General features: G+C 36.5%; 1 protein-coding gene across 1 annotated transcript in view; it reads left to right on the forward strand.

Annotated features, from left to right (window-relative positions):
• Positions 1-15,555, forward strand: part of LOC113074232 (glypican-3-like) — an 81,558-nt gene extending 66,003 nt beyond the window's left edge. Inside the window, exons 5-6 of the mRNA XM_026246991.1 lie at positions 5,060-5,185; positions 15,138-15,555. Of these exons, the coding sequence (XP_026102776.1) occupies positions 5,060-5,185; positions 15,138-15,297 (286 nt within the window). The 3' untranslated portion in view covers positions 15,298-15,555. The remainder of the gene's footprint in view (positions 1-5,059; positions 5,186-15,137) is intronic.
• The last annotated feature ends 6,972 nt before the right edge of the window (positions 15,556-22,527 follow it).

Consider the following 22,527-nt stretch of genomic DNA (forward strand, 5'->3'; position numbering starts at 1 on the left):
TTCTATGTGAAGTAATTAAAAAACAAAACATCAGACAGTTAACATGAAAACTGTTTTCCTAGAGTAATAGTTTAAGTCTTAAAGTTACTTTCTAAATGCATCTTGTGAATTAATATGTGTATTTGTTGTATTTTTGGAATTATTTTTACATCATAAAATTGTTTATTTTTTTATTAAAATGTCTGAACTTTATCTTGAATTTGAGCCTGAATTAAAAGTAGTGTAGTAGCTGTTCTATTTTCATATATATATATAAGTTTAGACCGATGACAAATACAAAAAAAAATAATAATTATACTATTCTGTATATGAAACCACCAGTAGGTGGCGGCCAATCTTAATAAGTGAGTCACAGAATCATTCATTTAATGATTCATTCAAACCAGCTGATTCACTCGTGAATGAAGCAAGTCACCCCTGTATTTAAGAATTGGTCATTGAATCATTGACTTGCCCGAGTTCAAAAACACCGAAACATTCAAAATGAAATGTCAGACAGTGTTGCTGTGTGATGCAGTTGTTCTGTTTGGTTTCAAACTATTTTCGTTGGCAAAATAGTTTTTGCAAAAACAGTTAATCATCTTGTGATCTTGCATAATCAGAACTTAAAATGCAGACGCATACTTGTCAGGCACCAGCTTAATTGAGAATTGATGCCATGGGCCAAATTTAATTAAAAACGAATTTATTTATTTTTATCTTTCAGAAATGGCACTTATAAGTCAAAGACCAAAAGGACAGGTGTTTGTGCATCACTTTGGGTTTGGCGGTACACAAATATTCTGATTTCAAACCATAACAACATATTTGACATACAATGAATTTAATTCCAGTCTGTTTCTCAGTCAAAGTCGACTTGAAATAAATGGCCATTTGTGTGGCACTCACTGTGCTTTTGGTGCCCAACTGCCTCACTAATTCTAATGGTTGATCTTGATATTCAGCCATAATGAAACGTGAGGATGACCTGACCAATCTTTACACTCGGCTCTTAAAAATGCCAATCATCAGCAGCTGAAAATACAAATGTTCTTGTTTTTATTTGAATCTCCTGAGATTCCTCAAATGCTCTAAACACTCCAAGAGGACTGCAAAGCATTTCTGTTATAGAATTGACAGCAAGTCAATTCAGTGTAAATCTAATGAGTGTATAATAAATCTGAGAAATAGGAATTGCAGTCAACCATAATGCTGTTATCATGCATCTGTTCATACAGCTCACATCTTCTGATGCTGTTTGTGTGGAGTGCATTGAGATGCTGTTATAGACTCTACACTCACACTCTCTCCTTCTCTGGCTTTCTCTTCCTTCATGTTTTCTCTGTATAGATCTTCACTGACCTTTTTAGGGGTCTTAAAACCAAATCAAACCGTCTATTCTGTGCTTTTGAGTATTTTAGAGATGCTGTGTGCAGGAGTTTTTCTATTTCTGTACTTTTCTTCTACTTCTTTCAACATCAAAGACAAGAAATGTGATTTTTTTTTTTTACTTGAGTCTAAGATGTGTTTGAGTTCAAATTTTGACTAGATTGATGTATAATGCATAGTATTTATTAATATGTGTGTATGTGTAGCATACACTGTTCACATTCTAAATGTAAAAATCTAGTAATTGATTATATGTCTATCACATACACTACCATTCAAATGTTTGAGATCAGTACCTTTGAAAAAAATCTCTTATGCTCACCAAGGCTGCGTTTATATGATCAAAGAGAATAAAAACAAAAATCTCCAAAATATTGTGAAATATTTGTATAATTTTAAAGAACAATTATACAATTATAAAGTAGTAATACTTTATGTTATAATGTCTTTATTATTATTATTATAAAGTATATTATAACTATTAAGACTATTAAACTATTATTATAAATATTGTAAAGAACTAAAAATATTTTAAAATATCATTTATTCCGGCGATTCTAAACTGAATTTTCAGTCTCTTTAGTGTCACACGATCCTTCAGAAATCATTGCTAATTTGCTGCTCAAGAAACATTTCTCATTATTATCAGTGTTGAAAACAGTTGTGCCGCTTAATATTTTTGTAGAAACGTTTTCTTTTTCAAGATTCTTTGATTAATAGAAAGTTTGGGGGAAAAAAACAAAAGCATTTATTTGTAATAAAAATCTTCTGTAACATAAATGTCTTTAATGTCGCCTTTTGCTCAATTTAATGCACCATTGCTGAATGAAAAATAAAATTAAAATAACCTTTTACTGACCTCAACCTTTTGATGGTATAGTATACGTATATCAGTGGTTTTCCACCTGTGGGCCGCAGGTATTGTGATGGTATTGCAATTTCTATTCAAGATTCAGAGATTTTTATCTGCACATACACAATTATATATTGTGTATATAACATATATATAACCAGCAGTGAAATGTGAGTCAGGTCCACTCCATGGACAGTACAATTATTAAAGAATACAACACAGATGAAAATATACATAAATATAGCTATGAAAGAATAAAATAATAAGCAATAAAAATATTAGAATAAAATGTAAAAAAAAAAAAAAGAGATGTATACTGTAGAATTAAATATAGAATGGAAAATAATGTGCATGAAAAGTACACTGTAGTCTTATATATTAAGATACCCAAGGATGTATAAGAGGCAAATGTGCAAACAGGTTGACACTGTCAGTATGTCAATGTGAGGCAGTGAATGATGAATATCTTACTGATAAAGTGAATATTAAGTGGAGACATAAAGATGTTAAGAGGCTGAGTTTAGGAGCCTGATGGCCTGGGGGAAGAAACTACTGATTCTCTTGGTTTTTGCCATCAGGCTACAGAAGCGCTTGCCAGATGGAAGCAAAGTGAAAAGATGGTTACTGGGGTGGGCAGAGTCCTTGAGGAAGTCGTGGCCTAATGGTTAGAGAGTTGGACTCGCAAATGAAGGGTTTTGAGTTCAAGTCTCGGGCCGGCAGGAATTGTAGGTGGGGGGAGTACATGTACAGTGCTCTCTCCACCTTCAATACCACGACTTAGGTGCCCTTGAGCAAAGTACCGAACCCCCAACTGCTCCCCGGGCGCCGCAGCATAAATGGCTGCCCACTGCTCTGGGTGTGTGTTCACAGTGTGTGTGTGTGTTCACTGCTGTGTGTGTGTGCACTTTGGATGGATTAAAAGCAGAGCACGAATTCTGAGTATGGGTCACTTGGCCGTATGTCACGTCACTTGATGATTTTAGCAGCTCTGCTTTTGCAGCGTTTGAGGTAGATGTCCTGCAGTTAGGGGAGAGCAGACCCGGAGATGCGCTCAGCTAAGCGCACAACTCTCTTTCAGGGCTTTGCAGTCTTGACTGGAGCTGTTCCCATACCACACTGAGTCAATACACTATTGTCAATACATTATCAAAAGAAATAATAATATTGTTCATATATGTAAAAATGTCTAAGTCATAACTTAATAACATCATTTCATATATATAATTAAAGTCCAACTGAAATCAATATTGACCATATTTACTTTGTTTGCCTAAATTGATCGTTTTGTGGTGAACAATTCATCCATGCAAGTCAATCCTCAAACATTTTTTTTTTTTTTGTCTTCGTAATCTTTAATCAAAATCTGAAAATGCCCCTCCCCTCTGGATTGAAGAATCTTCCCTGATGACGTAGGTTTGAGGGTTTGGGTGTCTGCTTAGCATCCGTAACCACACTGCTCCAACTGACAGTAGACAGGCTGCCTGTGTGTTTGCAAGCATTGACAGCGTGTGAAAGGAGAGTTGGCAAGGAGGTGCATTTTTGGTTGTGGCACTCACAAAACACTTTTCCCATTCCCTAAAATTCCCACGTTACGGTCCAGATGGCTCGAATTTTTACATTTTGAGGAAGGAGGGGATAACAGAGAGGTCGAAGATGTGCTCAAAGCACTTCACGCGTGAATGCTTCAAAAATTGGACAGAACACGAAATGGGGTTTGTGAGATATCTGTCATTAACTACTTTTCTAGATCCAATCAGGTGCTAGTTGGAAAATAAAGCCACGCCCACTATTTTTCCTCATTTAGTATTCTGTTTCTCTCTGAAATACGTCACAACCTTGGAGAAAAGTCGTTTGCAACTTCCGGTTCACGCAAATTTTAAGAAAAAAATATTAAATTGTTTTAAATATTAAATATTAAACTGTAACTATGCTTCCACTATTCGAGCTCACTAATTGGTTTAAGAATAAACCACCAATTTATCATAGATATTTTTGCTGCATATGCTACAGAACAACAGCAGTTGTGTCACGCGGTGCCAGCCCGAGTTATTTTCTGTTCAATGCCAGAATAAAGACAGTCAACAATCTAGCTTCTGAGTACCAAGTTATTAACCCAACAATAGCGGGGTCAGTTAATTTTCTTGCAGTGCAAACATATGTGTTTGGTTGTGTGGGCCGCGAGTTGAAAAATGTTGGGAACCACTGGTCTATATAAAGTAATTCTTAATTAAGATACTTGTTGTTTTCAAAATCAGTTTAAAAAATCTGGCACACTAGTCATTGCGGGTGGAGGTCTGTTCATGGGTTGAGAAATGCAGTGTGTGTTTGTGCTGTTAGTTGTGGTGTGTGTTCAGGCTGGTAGTGACAGAGAGATGCTCATTAACACAGGCTTTGTCTCCTGCCGTGTGAGTGACATTGAGCTGCCTTCTGCCCGCTCTGTCCTGTGCACTTCAACTCTCCCTCGCTCTGATGAACAGATGAGAGCGGACGAGCCAAACACAGTTGGCTGTTTCTTCTCCAGCATAATGTCAATTAACAGTCAAAGCGTCTCAAATCAACTTAGCCTGACAGGAAACGACAAGTAATGGAGTAGATCACGTTTCACACAGCAGTTGTCCCTAAGCCCATTTTAATTTTTCAGATTTTTCTCTCTTTTTTTTTTTTTTTTTTGCCTCAATTTTCCCATAAATCCTTGTATCTTTGTTCCACGGATTCTTATTAATCTTGCCTCTTTGTGCACACCATCTAATTTTATTTATATTCTTGGAGGCCACTTTCTATCTTTTTCTTCTTTCTGCTGCTCTCTTACTTTCTCAATTTCCTCTCTGTCTGCCGCAGGGAGTTTATCTCGGGTCTGAGGGGCTTCAGTCAGTTCTACAGTGGCCTCGGAGAAGCCCTGTGCAGCAAAGAGCCGGCGGCACTCAACGGTTCCCTCTGCTGGAACGGACAGGAGATGACAGACAAGTGAGTGTTTCTATCTGATGACCGTTTAACTAGACACTAATACGGTGTTCTTCCATTTTAGACTCATATTCACAATACACTGTGTTTTGGTCTATAATAAGGACATAAATGTTTATTAAAACATAAAGTTCTACTTCCAGATATAGTCTCTGACATGTAAAGTAAGATTAATAGTTGGTGCTGTGCAGCAGAACAAGTGCTTTGCATTGTTGCGGTTACTATGGACCCTTGCCAGGGTAGACAGACAGCATGTTTAATTTGATATGAAGAAAAATTAGTGCACAAGGGAGCGAGTACAGCCTGATGAATGAGTTCCAGGTCACGTTTAATTTTCAGAGCCCGTGTTTTCCCAGAGCATTTTGTCTACCGGAAACATTATTTCATTCTTTTATTAGCCAAAAGATTGGCATCAAGAGACCAACAGTACAACCTATTGAATGGACTGTACAGCTATTCCTTTGCAGCCTTGTTTTCATTTGTGTCAGATTAAATATGTTGTCTCGCCTCACTAAGGATTATTTTGTGTATTTTAGGATGGCTGGGATGCTATTTTGACCAAATAGCATCCAGAACTCCTTGAAATGTTGTATAATATACGTTATTTCAAAATGGAAGAGGCTTTTATCTCTATACAACCCATGCACTCCCTCTATTAGTGATTTTATTCTGACAGTTTTTGCTAAGTGGGTAAAAGTAGCATATATTACAATAGAATCAGCCTCCTAAATGCTTTCCAATATTGCTACAATCTCAAAATGGCCCCAAAGAGACATACTGCCCCAGAGCTTGTCACAAATCTTGAAGTCTAAAAAGCTTTCTGAATAAAACGGAGACAGCGTAAGTGGCTGGTAGCTGAGCGGATGATTTTGTGTGTGTGTATCTAATGAGTTTGGCTGACTTCAGTTCCATCTGACAGGCAACAGGGTGTGAATTGTGGTCTTTGTGGGGTAACTGATGTCGGGTGGTGGTGTGGTGGCTTCCCTGTTCTTGGCTAATTGCTCGCTTCCGTCATTCGCTCTGTGTCTGCCTGTGCCTGGCTCTCCATGCGCCCTTTAGAACCCAATTTAAAAATTGTCATATTTCAGTACGCCATGTCCCACATGCTTCTGTCCCATAACTCTCTCACTCTCTCACCGTCCAAATCAAGTTAAGGTTGGCAAATGACAATAAATCAGTGCATCCCTGACCCAAACAGAAAAGCTTTAAGAGCTGCAGTATCTCATCCTAATGACTTGGAAAATCAGCTCAAAACTGAAGTGATCATTAAAGTCAGCATGAAATCCAAATGGATTCTATTTACTCTCAATGCTTGTTCCTGGTCTTATTGTACAGGAATGGTTTATCGGTGCACATTATTTAAAAGAAATCGGAATCTTTAATCAAAATGAAAAAAAATTCCTCTGAAAAAAAACATTCATTTTACGTTAATTGTATATTGGATAATGTTAACCAATAGCCAAGTACCGTATTTTCCGGACTATAAGTCACACTTTTTTTCATAGTTTGGCTGGTCCTGCGACTTATAGTCTGGTGTGACTTATTTATCAAAATTAATTTGACATGAACCGAGAGAAATGAACCAAGAGAAAACATTACCGTCACCAGCCACGCGCCTTCTCGCGGCTGTAAATGGTAATGTTTTCTCTTGGTGTTTGGTTCTAAATAAGTGCAACTTATTGTCCAGTGCGACTTATATATGTTTTTTTCCTCGTCATGACATATTTTTGGACTGATGCGACTTATACTCGACTTATAGTCTGAAAAATACGGTAGCTATTTTGCCATTGTTTCAGCAAACTCTCATTTAGACTGGATCCTATTCAAATATGAAATGGCCACTATTTACGATCAAATTGATTCCCACCCCACATTTTCTGAATCATTTTATAAATTAACATTTTTATGTTTTATTTAGTTTTATATTTTAATTTGAATTTCTTGGTAAAGAATTACACATAGAACTCAGAACTAATAAAGGAATAGTTCACCCAAAAGTGAAAATTTCAAACCAGCTGATTCGTTCATGAATGAAGCAAGTTACCCCTGTATTTAAAAACTGGTCGTTGAATCACTGACTTTTCATTCAAAAACACTGAATTATATTAAAATAATAATAATAATAAAAAAAACAAGAAACACCACTCAGTGTTGCTGTGAAATGCAACTGTTCTGCTTTGTTTGGAACTATTTTCGTTGGCAAATTAGTCTGTTAAAAATTATTTTAATTTCATACAGAGCTGAGTACAGGTCAGCATCTGAGTGTTGGTAATGTGAGTTTTTAATTCATATCTCTCTAATATCCATCCTAGCCCCGTCTGTTTAGCGTATCCATTTTGTAACTGTTGAAAAGGTGTGTGTCTGTGAGTGTATGTGTCAACATTACAGCATTATACACTATTAGCTGCAGCTGTTTGCTCTCCAGTAAGTGCAGTTGAGGAGTAAATGGGGGTAAAATGGCCTGGTCACAACAGCAACATCAGCCTTAGGGGACAGACAGCTGTCAGAGGGCTCTCAGGCCCTCATGAGTTAATTAGGACCCAGGAGAGAAACAGATAGTGGAAGAGAGAATAAGAATAACAATGTTGTGCCAGAAATGTCCGCCGAATCTCAATGTCATTCCTTGGCTTCTAGGGAAATATCATAATTAATTCTGGAATGCGTTCAGACTTATTTTGTGCAACGTATTGAAGACAGAAGCGATCCTTCACATTCTGTGCTGGGAAGGAAGCCATCTTGATTATGCCAAAGAATGTCACTGTTTATGTGGCCCTGATAGATCAAATAGTCGACTCAAAAATGTCAAAGCATAAAGAAAATTCATTAAATGCCACCGTCACATAAACACATTGAGCAGCTGCAACTACATTGCTGCTCATTCTTTCATACTAAATACAAACGGCTAGAATGTTACTTCATGAACAGTTGCTTCAAAAGAGGATTTGACTGTAAAGTTAATTCCTAGCATCCCTTGTGTTTGCTTGAAATGAGTTTTTCTCCTGTGCTGGAGGGAATGCAGAGGACCCCTCGATGTCAAGGATCAAGTCACCAAAACTCTGGCACAGATTTCTGCCTTCTAGAGAATCAGTTCCAGCCTCCTGAATATCTGCCTTTTTAGCCAGTGTTTCCTAACTGTTTTCGTCTTATGTGCTCCCACAGGCCCTTCAGTTAAACTTAAGTAGCCCCTCATCGACTACAAACCAGAATTGTGTTCCTCATATTATGCTAGACATCATTTGGTGTTATAAATTATATTTTTAAAATGTCATGAATGCAATAATTCACTGTTAAACTTAAAATAAAATACAAAGCAATCAATTCTGTGGGTGAAAAACTGACAGCATTTTAGTGGAATTATAAAAAAACGAAGATTAAGAGATATTATTTTGAGAAAAAATGACAAGAATAATGTCAAAATATCTTGAGAATAAAGTAGAAAAATTGTTAGTTCACATGAGGTGAATACAGCGAACTGTCATGCCACATTAAACAAATATTTTGAATATTCTTAAAATAATTCAAGTTTCTCACAATTTTTACTTTATTCTCAAAATATTTCAACTTTATTCTCAAAATAATTTGACTTCATTCTCAAAATAATTAGACTTTATTCGTAAAATATTTTGACTTTATTCTCACAATTTTGATTATTCTCAAAATATTTTTACTTTATTCTTGTAATTTCTACTTTATTCTCAATGTCGTCATATTTTTGTAATTTTGACTTCATTCTCAAAATATTTTGCCTTTATTCCTTAAAATATTTTGACTTTTCTTCTTAAAATATTTTGACTATTCTTAAAATATTTTGACTTTATTGTCAAAATAATTAGACTTTATTCCACTTTGTTTATCAAATTATTTAGTCTTAAATTTTAAGATATTAAAAATATTTTTTTTTATGTGCCACTAAAACTAAAACTTATATTAGCTTGATTGACTGAGACATTTTATGTGAAGAAAATAGGATAAGCGTTAAACTGCGTGTGAGTGAGATTAAGCAGCAGTGTCACAGAAATCTTCCGCTGTTTTTACACATGCACTTATTTTGTACAGTAAGTGTGATCCACACAAATTGACTAAACATAGGCCTGTTATTTTGTTTTCTTTCCTTAAAAAGTAGCAGGATGTGTGAAGCAGTTAATTAACTGCTTAACAATGTTTTGACAATCCTAATAAAAGTATTAAAGGTTGTAGTTTGTATAAGTTCTCCAAGAGGTTAGGAATCACTGTTATTGCCTACACCACTTCACCTCTTCGTCTTTACATTTGAAAGGAGGTTGTGGCAGACAGACTTGTTTAATATTTGTGACCATGGACCACAAAACCAGTCTTAAGTGTACATTTTTCAAAACGGAGATTTATGCATAATCCGAAAGATGAATAAATAAGCTTTCCATTGCTGTGTGGTTTGTAGGATCGGACAATATTTGGCCGAGAAACAACTATTTGAAAATCTGGAACCTGAGGGTGCAAACAAATTAAGAGAATTAATTGAGAAAATCGCCTTTGAATTTGTCCAAATGAATTCTGAGCAATGCATATCACTAATCAAAAATTAAGTTTTGATATATTTACGATAGGAAATGTACAAAATATATTAATGGAACTTGTTCTTTACCAGTGTTAATTTCGTTGACTAAATATTTTCGTCATTATTTTCGTCACGAATATATTTTTGCCGACGAAAACGAAACGAAAACTAAAATAGAAGGCACTGATGGAGACTAAAACTATGACTAAATTGATTGACATTATCGTCAACGAATAAAGGACGAGACGAAAATAGACTGTGACGAAAATCAAATCAGCAGACGGGAGAGATGCGAGGAATGAGCAAAAGAACCGGCAAAACAGAACAGACTGCATGAGAGAAGAGAACCAATCAGAGCCTGACTTATTGAGACGTGAAGCGAAGGTTTTCAGTTTTTATGAGCTCCCGGGAAGACGGCATTCGAAGAGGTGATAGGGACTTTAAGCAACAGCCTCTGGTGGAACGGCAACGCCATTCTGGCGTTGTATTGCGCCTGCGCGAATTTAACTGCTACTTTGTGACGTTCTAATTTAACGGTCTACTACGGGAGAACAGCTGATTTGCCAGAGTCGCTACAACGTGAGAGGTTAGGTAAATAAATGTTATGTTTTTAGACTTATTTACATCATACAATATTAAAAACTCCTCTTCTGACAAAAGATTGTCATTTAACGCCAAAAGCAATCCTTCTCTTGCTTTTTTAAATTATATGTTTTTTTGGATCTCAATAAATGAATTAATGCTGCGTTGCGCTGTTCTGTTTTACCGTTGCTTAGTGACTTTTACGTTCTTGGCTACAGCGGTGTGACGGCAAACTTCCGGTCGCTGTAGCCGTTCCATTCGCAGCTGTTGCTTAAAGTCCCTACTGTCTAAAAGAGCGACAAAATGTCCACAGCTCACTTCACGTTTGACGACGAACAAAACAAAACAAAGTGTAAAGCACGCAGAGCGCTCATTCGTGGCAAGAACACAACCAATTTGAAAAGACATTTACAGACGAGCCACCCGGGCATTTTCTCAAATGTAATTTCACAACGATGTTCTTTTGTTTATTGAGCTAAGCAAAATTGGAATAGTGCAGTGCGTAGATGTTGTAGCATTAAATATTACGAACTGAAAAGTACTGTAAAATAGCCCCTTCTTCAAATTAGATGCGAGCACAATACTAATACGTAATATCATGATAAATACATTTGATTAATACTAATGTTTAGTATATTTTATAATGTTCTACTTGTTGACAATATCACAAATATTTCTATATTAGTCATGTGAAACATGAATGTTCACATCCTATCATTATACATACAAATCTAGCAATATTGTAGTATTTAAAACATACAATATTGCTAGACAAATGAATACCTTATAAAATCTTGTTACTTTTTTTATCCACCTAGCTGCCAACTTATTAAATATTTACTTTAAATGTATGCACTTATTGTTCAGCTCAGCTGTAAGCTTTAAGGTCCTGGACCTAACGTTATTTTTCTTTTATTGATGGTCAATTGGCAGCTAGTTATTGTTTACATTATCATGACAGTGTTTGTTGCTGCATAAAAGCTTTTGAATCGAAATAAAGACACAGTTGTGTTGAAATAAAGTTGAATTTGTGTTTTATATATTTTGGTTAAGTTTGTTTCCTATACCAGCTGTAAAAAATTGTCTAGTAAATCTGTTATTGATTTTAGTCTTATTTTAGTCGACTAAAATACCAAGCAATTTTAGTCGACTAAAATACCAAGCAATTTTAGTCGACTAAAATACCAAGCAATTTTAGTCGACTAAAATAAGACTAAAATTAAAACAAATCAGATGACTAAAACTTGACTAAAACTAAAAAGAATTATAGACAAAAGACTAAGACTAAAACTAAATTAAAATTTCGTGTCAAAATTAACACTGTTCTTTACTTAATATACTAATAATTTTTGGCATAAAAGAAAAATTTATAATTTTGTCCCATACAGTGTTTTTTTTTTTTTTTTTGGCTATTGCTACAAATATACCCCAGTGACTTAAGACTGGTTTTGTGTACCAGGGTCACAATTAGTTGAACTTAGAGCAATCTTTAAATTTAGGTGAAGATTGGTGGATATTTCCCAGAATGCTTCTCCTCCTGCTCTATTTCAGTCAGCTCGTGATGCTGAAGATGCTCGTGATTGATTCACGCGGTCTCCAGCGGGTTTGGGCAGTGGGGCATGTTGGATCTCTGAGGGGTGCGCAGTAGGGCCATGAGTCTGAGCAGGTTCAGCATGAGTAGCTGGTCCAGACTGTACATCCACAGGGTGTTTAGTCATTTCCTGTTGTAGCAGTTGGGTTGCCTGTGCTCCCGCTGTACCATAAAGCCTGTGGTGTGTTGTTTTTGTTTTCCCAGGAATCATAATGATGTCAATAATGATGTCATAAAGATAAAATGAAGTCAATTTTACATTATAACATGCAGAAAAAGCCAACAACATTCTGTCTGTTTTGAGTAATGTTTAATTATCCAGTATGACAGTTAACATGAATGCAGTTCTTTCACTCAAATGATTTCTGGATCATGTGACATTGAAGACTGGAGTGATGGCTACTGAAAATTCAGCTTTGCCATCATAGGAATAAATTACATTTTCAGACATATTCAGATAGAAAACGGTCATTTTACATTGTAATAATATTTCACAATATTGCTGTTTTTGATCAAGTACATCCATTTTGAACAGTAGTGTATTTCTGGTGTCCATTTAAAGTCCAAATTGAGATGTAATCGTCTGAATGGCATCGTTCATGCAGAGTACATCTCTTGTTATTATAAATGTCAACTAGAATCAGATAGAAGTTTTATATAAATCTTTAAATCCTAAAATCAGCTTCATATCAAATCCATAAGCCACAAGAACTGAATAAACTATACTCATTTTGAATTGGAGTAAACAAAGTTTCAATATACAATGACATTTCTAACCCATTATTTAATTTGTGTAAAAATCAAGAGAATACCTGTTGGATATTCAATTAAAAGTTTCAAATAATATTTCTTGTATATTGTTTAGTATTTCATTGCTGCAGTGTGATTGGCCAAATAGAATTGAATCTTTTCCTTCATTTAAAATCTGTCTAATTAAAATGCATAAGATGTTTTTGTGCTGAAAGCATTCTCACCTCAGCTACCCATTACGTTTCTGCATTAAAGTATGATTCATTTTGTATCCCCCCACTGTTTCCCCACAAACACCCACCATAGTAATCAGAACAAAGCGTTTTTCAGGCACGCAGGACGGAGCTGACCTGATGCTGCTCCACTCTTTTCAGCACACAGGTGGACACTTCATGCGTGAAGCTCCAGCTAATCTCATCCTCCATTAAAAGCTGCCCATGTCTTCTGATCTCCTCCTTCTAATGGAGCTCATGTCTGTATTATTAATGTGATAATTAAAAGCGGGAGGTGAGCTGCCATCGGGAGTAATAAGGAGAATAAATAAGTATGGAAATGTAATTTGGCTTAATGAATAAGCAGTGCGTGTAAAATAAGGCGCCGTGAAAGATGATTGGCTAGAATTGTTCAGGATTATGTCATCGCTAAGAATGGAGCATGAGGTCATATCTTTGGCTCATACATCTAAAAGCTCACAGTGCTGAAAAAAATCAGTTTTCATTTATTTATTAGTCAAAACATCCTTAAAAATGCTAAAAACAACATATAATAATGCATGTTGATATAATACATATAATACAGAAGAGTTAATAAAGTTTTATTTAGTTTCTAGAATTAGTTTAGATTTCTTTTTGCACAATATGACATAAATACAGTAAATAAAAACAAAGAAAATACAATTCATATACAGTGCAGAAAAAAAAAAAACGTATTTTTATTTTATATACACAATTAGTTTTATATATACATATATATATATATATATATATATATATATATATTATATTATATATTATATATTATATTATATAGTTATATATATATATATATATATATATATATATATATTTATATATATATATATATATATATATATGTATTATTTTAGTATTTTTTTACTATTGTATGCATTGTTAAAATTAAATAGTTAGTAAAAATCTATATAAAGTACATATACTTTACATAAATATATACTTTTTTACTGAAAAACAACACAGAAAGTAGAGTGTATGTTCTTGATGAGCATGGGCTTTAGTGGATAAGTCTAGGTTGGTGTCGTGACGGTATCGGATCTGTCATTCACTGTCTTTCTGTCGCCTCAGTGCTTGCACCAATGTGCTCGTGTGCTTCAACACTAATTAGCTTTTAATAGGGAGTAATTAACTGGAACATGAGTCCAAGGGGCCCGGGGGGATCCGGGAACACTTGGGCGCAGACACACACACAAACACACACACACACATTTTTAGCAGTTGATGATGCCCAACATATGCTCCAGTTGCTCAGAAACATTCAGATGCCAGCACTTGTCTGACCCAGTTGTGCTGTTTTACTGTTGGGTTAAGTGTGTGTATCTGTGTATCTAAAAAGAGCTACAACAAAACAGCATAATGCAGTATTAGATATTTTAAATTTTTTTAAGCCATGTAGTGCCTTTGAAATCTTTGAATGTCCTTGTGCGCCATAATTTAATTAATTTTCTGGACGGTAAAAATGAATTTAAAGGCTTATTGTGTTTCATTTTTTCTCATATGAAATACCTATGATCACATGTTTGCCTCTAGGTGGCAGTAGAGGCCAATTTTAGTGCTCATATTCGTGTGGCCATTCACTGCAGCTTTGGTCAAATACCTTTGAAAACCAGGAACTGCTGCTGAAAAGTGAATGATATGAAATGATCAGTTATTAAAATGAGTTAAACGATTGTTTTCTCTAGCAGCGGTTTTGTATGTGGCTTTCTGACACCCATGTGATTCAAAATTGTCCTAACTCAGAATATTGTTTGTGAATTCTCTCTTTTAAACCAAAATTATTATTTCAAATGATTATTTTTGCTGTAGACTTTGGGTAAACAAGTGAATATAAGTAAAATCATATACATTATATTATATATGTAAAAAAGTTATATTATATTGGAATATAATACACAATATGAAAACGTATAAACTTAAATAATATTTTATATTGTAGTGTGGGCAGTTGTACAAATTTTAGTTTAAATGTTGTTGTTTTTCTAGTCCGTAACAGTTTAAACGTTAATTGCTTATAAAGCCAAGATCTTAATTTTTTATTTAACCTTTATTTAACCAGGTAAGTCATTTGAGAACCAGTTCTCATTTAATGTGTGTACTTATATAGAAATTGTCTTTTAAAAATAAATATCTTCTGTAGTAAAGGTGTGATATCTCCATATATCACTTTCAGTTCATGAACAGAGTGCATTAAAACCTGTCATTTTGTTTTTAATGTGACTAATGGACATTTGTGTCTATATTTAACAGGTTTCCTGGTCCAGGGATAAAGAAAGTCCCTCCACACGGCTCAGAATCCAGACAAAAACCACCTGAACCCGTCATCAGCCAGATCATCGACAAACTCAAACACATCAATCAGGTGAGTTACTGTTTATCTGAAAACATGCACACACTATTTTACATGTGAACTTCACAGTGCACATAATCATACGCTGCCATGCTGTCAGTCATCACACAGACATACAGACATACATAAACTCATCACCTCTGCTTTAACTCTGTCATAACCGTCTGCCTGTCATCACACACACAGATGTACATGTCTGCACACTGTTTTATGGCAGTGCTGTCTTTTAGATTATCAGGATGTGTGATAGGGGCTGCCGGTATCTGTATACTAATGCAGACAAAGCAGAGGCTTTCTTTCACTTTCTTCCTGCCTGCCTTTAAAAAACAACAGCTGCGTGTCATATCACCTTGACTGTGTGTGTGTGTGTGTGTGTGTGAGTCAGGGTGTGTCTGCTTATATTTCACGTACAGTTCGTTCCCTATTGTGACCGAGATCCCACAGTGATATTTGACCCTTTAGGGTTTTCTGTGTATATACTCTGGTAATCCTGAGAGAACAGCATCTGGCTCATCCACAGGAAGTTCACCGGGCGATCTAAAGAACACCTCTTTCCGTGCTTCCTCTCTACCTGCAGGATGTGTGGTTTTGGCTGGGTTTAAATGTATGCTGCAATGCAACCTCATTGTGAATGGCTATAGGCAACAGTTAGTAAAGCTCAGTCCAAGTCTGTGTGTTATTGGCACATTCAGCCCTGATTTTCCCATTTACATTCCAATACATTTATTCATTTACTCCTTTTAGTCTGAAGCAGTTTATAAGGAATACAACGAGTAAGAAGAGATAACAATACTCCAAAGTATTAAAGGCAGGTACAGGGAGTGATTTAGTGAAAATGGTGAAAGAGATGTGTTTAAAAAAAACAACTTTGGATAAAAATAAAACTAATTCATTTTATAACTCATTTACTTAATGAGACCTTTGTCATTTATTCCTTTTATTCATTTTCACACATTTCTAATTTCCTAATTTCAAATTTACTTTAAACAGTTATTTAATTTAAATTTATTTAAATTTGTATTGAATTGTATTGTTTTTTCTGCTTTATTTAATTTTTTTAAACTGCTTTTTTTGGTTTGCTTTGTTGTTGTTTTTTATTATAAACTGTTTGTTTTGTTTTGTTTGCTTTATTTAGTTTTTTATTACTACTTGTTAAAAAAACTTTTTTGTTTGTTTCCGCTTTGTCCTATTTCATTTTGTGTATTCCTTTTTTGTTTTTATCATAGATTGTTTCTTGTTGTTAGACGGTCTGCTTTATTTTCTCTGTTAATATTACTAGTCAACTCCATACTTTTATTTAACCATGTTTATTTAGTCGTGTGCGTGTTGCTTTGCATGTCGTTTCGTGTGTGTGTTATAGAAACCCACTGCGGCCCCATGGTCAATGGCCCCATGTGAGCGGATTAGCTCTTGTTTAAACAGACCACGGAGACATCAGAGCGGCTCAGATGAGTGGAGAAGAGCTGTAGGTCACGTCTGCCATGGGACAGGCCTTCTCTTTCTCAGTAACTCCACAAACAGACCTTCTCTTCTCTTCTCTTCTCTTCTCTTCTCTTCTCTTCTCTTCTCTTCTCTTCTCTTCTCTTCTCTTCTCTTCTCTTCTCTTCTCTTCTCTTCTTTTCTCTTCTCTGTGAAAGACTCACTGTGACCTTCTTCCCATCTGCTTTCTTCCTCCTGCGCAGCTCCTGTGAAGTGTCCAGCTGTTGTTTCAAAACACACGTCACATAATTTATGTACATGACAATAATTCGCACACAATCAAAATGAAGATGTACCCTAGACCAACATTGTATTCTGTCATGTGTATTAGAAACATAATTAAGCCATGTCACACTTAAAATTGTGCAGCTGCTCTGAATAGCAGCATGGGTGTAAACCTCATGCTGATGTATGTAGTGTTTATACACACACACACACACACACACACAGATGATATAGATCTGGTGACTGTATGATGTCAGTGCTGTTCATGTCTGGTAGGCAACTGGAGAGTGCATTTCAAAAGACCTCTATGTATATACACACATCTGTGGCCCCTATAAACACATAAACAAATGTGTAGACGCATGTTTGTTTCACTGTATTATTTCATAGACTTCCATTGTTTTTCTTTAGGTTAGTTACAGGTTTTGACCAACTAATTTATAAGCTTTTGTAACTAGTGAGTTCAAACAGGTTTCGCTTTATTAGTGAGGCTTTTTTTGAACAGTGAGGACCGCACAAGTACAGTCATGCAGGATGGGATGTTTGTGTGGGTTGTTGATTAAACTGTGTGCATATATGAGATATCTTTACTATGACATTCTCTGAGAATAGTAGTGTCGTCAAATCAGTACACATTGTCCTTAATGAGACCGAGCAGGACAAGACATAACAATTTCACAACAACAGCATAAGCAACAAGCGCTGGCCGATTTCACAGAAACATATACTACATACACTAATTAAGCCCCTTTCACCACAACAGAGATTGTTTAAATCAATCATAAATGATTAACTATTTAATCATTCATGTTAAGTTAGAGTTGATGGAGCTGGAGCTCCAGTGTGTCTACAAAGTTTTATGCAAAGAAACAGCTTCTACCAATGGTTTTTGGTTCATGCATTGATAATCCCTCTCATCGTGTTTATGTTTGCTGCTCTTTATATTTAAAACGTTCCCATATAAAACTTTCATTTAACATAAATAGAACTGATTTCATACTAACTCTCCATGACACGTCTGTCTCCTGACCTCCCTCGATTATGTCAATGTGAACGAGGTTTTAGTGCGACTGGTAGTGTTTCCTTTACTTCACCAGCAGAAACTCAAACATGTTCAGTTTAACTTAGCCCTGTGATAATAGTTTACATCTGGTGTTATCTGGCACCGTGTTAATGTGTGTTCTCATTTGTTTCCAATAGCCGGGGGTTTGAGTTGTTTCCCAGAGCGGACAGACAGCACACTCATATCAGACTTTTCCTAGCCTTTCAGAAAGCCAAGATCTCATCTTCTAGCCTGGGAGGCTTGTTAGTATGAGCTACATTTTCTAAGTGTTCTCCAGCAGTTGTAGTTCTATAAAACATTTTGGGTGTGGACCCATTTGATTTTATGGAGCAATAAGGTTTTTGAAAGCTCTTAACAGTGTTTAAAATATTTCTGTTCCCGGGGTATATAGCATGACAATCCTGTGTCCCAAAGTGTGTTAGTGTAGCAGTGCTAGAGATGGGCCCCTTCTGAAAGAGTGACACCGGGGAGTGCATTGAACACCAAAAGACAAAACTTTACCCTCCCTCAGCTCTGCAGACCCAGATTTCTCACGCCTAATGCAGCTGATGTAATGGCTGCACGCGGCCAAGTTTAGAGTAAGCTCGTCTCTATAAATGAAAAAAATGACTTGGTGCTCAAGCTATTCCAACTGGGCAAGTGCTCAAAGCGTCTGTGTGTTCTTATCTGCATGCCTAAACATGATTCTCAGGCCTAAATGTAAGTGAGTTAGCACATTAGCAGTGCTGAAGCCTTATCCTAGGTATTTGATCAGGGGTTTCACATGTGGCCATAATGCCAAGGAGCCCCAACAAACCCATACATATTTTATTGAGGATAAAAAGTAAATGTGACATAAAAACGTGATTGTGCACAGCCTCTGGATTCGGGTTGGCAAGTGTTCAATTCATACCCTACATGTACTGTATAGTAACAGTGCATAGTGTTTATCAGCCATCTACAGTATTTCTGCTCGCCGGAAATGGCAGAGATGTTTTCAGAGATGAAGCTCATAGAGCACACACCCTCCATCTGTCTTCATGCGTGTTTGTGTTTGTTCCCATGACTGTCAAACATTCACTCGTGCCGATCTGTAAAGTCTGCAGCGTCTCTTCGTGTTTATACAAGAATGGTGCGTCATTTGTGGACCGTTTACTTCTTTGAGGGGAGTTGTTAAACCACAAAACCTCCAGTTTGCTCTAAAAATTAACCTTAATAAATATCCCTCAGATCAGTGTACGGCTAAAAAAAAACTTCTAAAATTTCCACAGACAGACATAAGTAATTTGTCCGTCCAGAATGAAAACGAAAAAGCTGCACAATCAGAATATATTAGAGGTTTAAGGTTTGTACATTTATTGAGGCTAGCTAGCGTGAAATAGGAACCAGCAGCTGACGAAAAAAAAAAAAAAAACACGTTGAGCCTGGAAAGGACATGGTGTAAGGCCAAACATATCAGTGTTGATTTGTTGATTTGAATAAAGCTATAATAAGTTATCTGATATGTAGATACAATCTGACTGAAAAAATGAGCTTTTTTGGTGACACTATGGAGATAAATGCAGAGATGTGACCATTTTTACCGGAGCTTTACTGGAGCCTATATTGTTGGAGTACCAAGAACAGAGGTCTAGAAAATCGACCTCACATGTATAGTTTAATTTACGCATATTGCTAAATTAGATTTTCATATTTAGGAAAATATGTCTTTCCGCTAGTGCCGTCATCAGGACCATCTGGACTTTCCAGGGTATTGAGTTACTGTTCAAAAAAAGCCTGTTCCCAGCGGAGCTCAGGGGATAGTGGTGAAACACTGCAATTATCTGATTGGTCTTTGATTATAGAAGTCCCCTCCAGCGTTGAGATGTGTCTACCATGTGTAGGGCAGAGAGGTGAGCATATATTACATGTCACTTCTCATGTTGTCCTAGGTTTGTGGAATGTTCTGTGAAAAATTAGATGTTCCGTTTTTTTTCATTCGCGTACTATGGGAAAGAACTCTTTCACGCACACTCTCATTTCCCGACTGAAACTTTTCTCTGCATTTCTTTCCCCTCACTTTCTTCTTCTCTCTCTCTCTTTGAACTCCACCCTGCATTTCTTATGCTTTTTCTCCCATGTTAATCCCACTTTCTTTCCCGCTCTCCTTCCTGACTGTGTTGAGTTGTATGTGACACACTCCAGTCCCGCAGCCCTGCTCGCTTTAATTAGATCCAGCGGCAGAGATGGAGAGCGAGGGAGGGCCGCAGGTAAGGCAGGAGAGCAGACGGCAAAAACAAACCAGAGCTCCACATTCCAGCACGCAGCCTCACGTCCTGCTGCCGCTGACTCCACACCTCATCTACTCAAGAAAAAGTACCAAAAAGTACCAAGCTCCAAAGGCCTCTTCACATCAGACGTGAACTAAAAAAGGGAACAGTTGCAGATCAATGCCTATATGCTCTCTAAGATAAACAAGTAATCTTCTATCTAAATGAAAACCAAGTTTACAGCAGGATAAAAGATGGCAGTGATTGACAAATTTACTTTTTTTTTTTTTATAATTTTTTTTTTTTCATAATCAGTAAGGATGCATGCATGTTCTTCAGAACTGATGGTAAATACATCTATAATAATAATAATAAAAAATACTTATTACAAATAATGTTCTTTTGAATATTACTGATTTTACTGTATTTTGATTCAAATAAATGCAGCCTTGGTCAGCCTAAGAGACTTCTTTTAAAAATCAGCCAACCTTCAGTCCAAATGAATCTGTACTGAACTATTATAATATGAAATTTAGTGGTTTAATCTGAGTCCTTGAATTTCTGTGATGGTTTGGGGAAGTATACGAGGTTTATTTGTGGGTGGTAGTTTGAAGGTTATTAAACAAATCCTGCCATGGTCGCTTGAGTCTAAGTACACACAAACACATATTAAGGCAAATTATCTATACACACACATACACAAATAGCAGCTTAATGTGTTTTAGTGGCTGCTGGTCCGTTGAAGTCGCGTGACCACCTGTGAAACCTGACATTAAAGCAGTCTAGAAGGACCTCCATAAATCCAGAGTAAAGTGGGGGCTGCGTTTGACCCCCTTCCCAACGCCGCTTCTGATGGCCTTTGGCATGTCTGTTCTCAACGGCTTGATTTGCTGTGGCCCTCGCATCAAAAACTCCCATATAGATAACTTTCCTTTTAGAAAATATGTCTTTCTAATGCAGTCGTCTTTTTCCGACAACCTTAATCTGTCTAATGTTGTCTCTCTCCTCTCCTGCTTTTCACTCTTATGCTTTTTTGCTCTCAAAAACGTAACCTTTTACTTGTTATTGCGTCATTCTCCACTTTAGTTTCTTATTCCCACTCTGATTTATATTCATTATTAAGAAAAGTCATAAATGATCAATATTTTGGATCTTTTAAGAACTGTTGGACTAAAATGTTCTTTGAGGAACCTAAAATGGTTCACAACAAAAACCTCCTTTATTTTTACGAGTGTTGTAGGAATTCTTCTTCCTGTTAGCAGGTCTTGTAGTGGAATAACAAATCTGTTTCAGTGTGTTGATCACAGGGAAACAACAACAATACTAAAACATCAAGATGATTCAAACAGAAATCAGTGCTTTGATGCATCATGCAATTTCATGTTCAACCACAGATGGCGATAGAGAGAGGGCCCAAAGTTCTGTAAAGTACAGGCAAATTTCACTTGTGAGCCAGTTTGTTCATTTGAGAGATTTCTTCCTTAATAAGCTTAGTTAACTGTAGTTACCCATTTTTTATTAGCGGCATTGTTAGTGTGGTTAAAGTTAAACGACTTTTCAAAAAGGTAGTTTGGAAACTAATTTCAAAAGTAGTTTCTGATTGCCTCATTAATGTCTATTTTTATTCCACTAAGGAATTTAAAAGCGACATCTGAGACCAAAAGTGATAGTTAAATGAAACCCCATGAAGTCTCTGGAGGCCTATGACAACGGGCAACCTCTGGGCACTTTCTTACATCTCTCCCACTGCAGTTCCCTCCTATAGTAAGGTTTTCCACATTCCCTCCTTCTCCTCGCATGCCCCCTCTCTATCTGTCCTCTCTCCCCTGCCTGTATAGGTCAGCGGCCTGAGCCCATGAGAGGTCTTTTCCTTCCAATTAAGTTAGTGGCTAATGAGGCTGGAAGCCCCCAGAGCCCTCCTCCCATGCAGTGCTCTCATACGGCAAAGGCCCCTCATTTCCCGCAGGCCAGAGTTTTGTGCCCTTACTGGCCAACCAGGTCTGGCCCCGCCACTTCAGCCGCCCCACTGGCTACAATTACCACACAGGCAGCCAACAACTACCTCTATACCACAAGAGCTCATCTGTGCAGAAAGAAACAGACTACACCTTACATGGTCACCAGCAAACCTGTTTACTAACAGGACATATTTGTTATCCTGATCTGCTGGACAGACTTCCTATGACATGGAAATGTTACACAGGGAACTTCCTGAAGCCGCTGACTGACCAGTCAGTTCAGGGATGCAAAACAAACAAAAGTGCATGTATTGGCTGAAGTGTTCCCAAACACCTG

Source organism: Carassius auratus, unplaced genomic scaffold, assembly GCF_003368295.1.
Source record: "Carassius auratus strain Wakin unplaced genomic scaffold, ASM336829v1 scaf_tig00014094, whole genome shotgun sequence".
Taxonomy (NCBI): domain Eukaryota; kingdom Metazoa; phylum Chordata; class Actinopteri; order Cypriniformes; family Cyprinidae; genus Carassius; species Carassius auratus.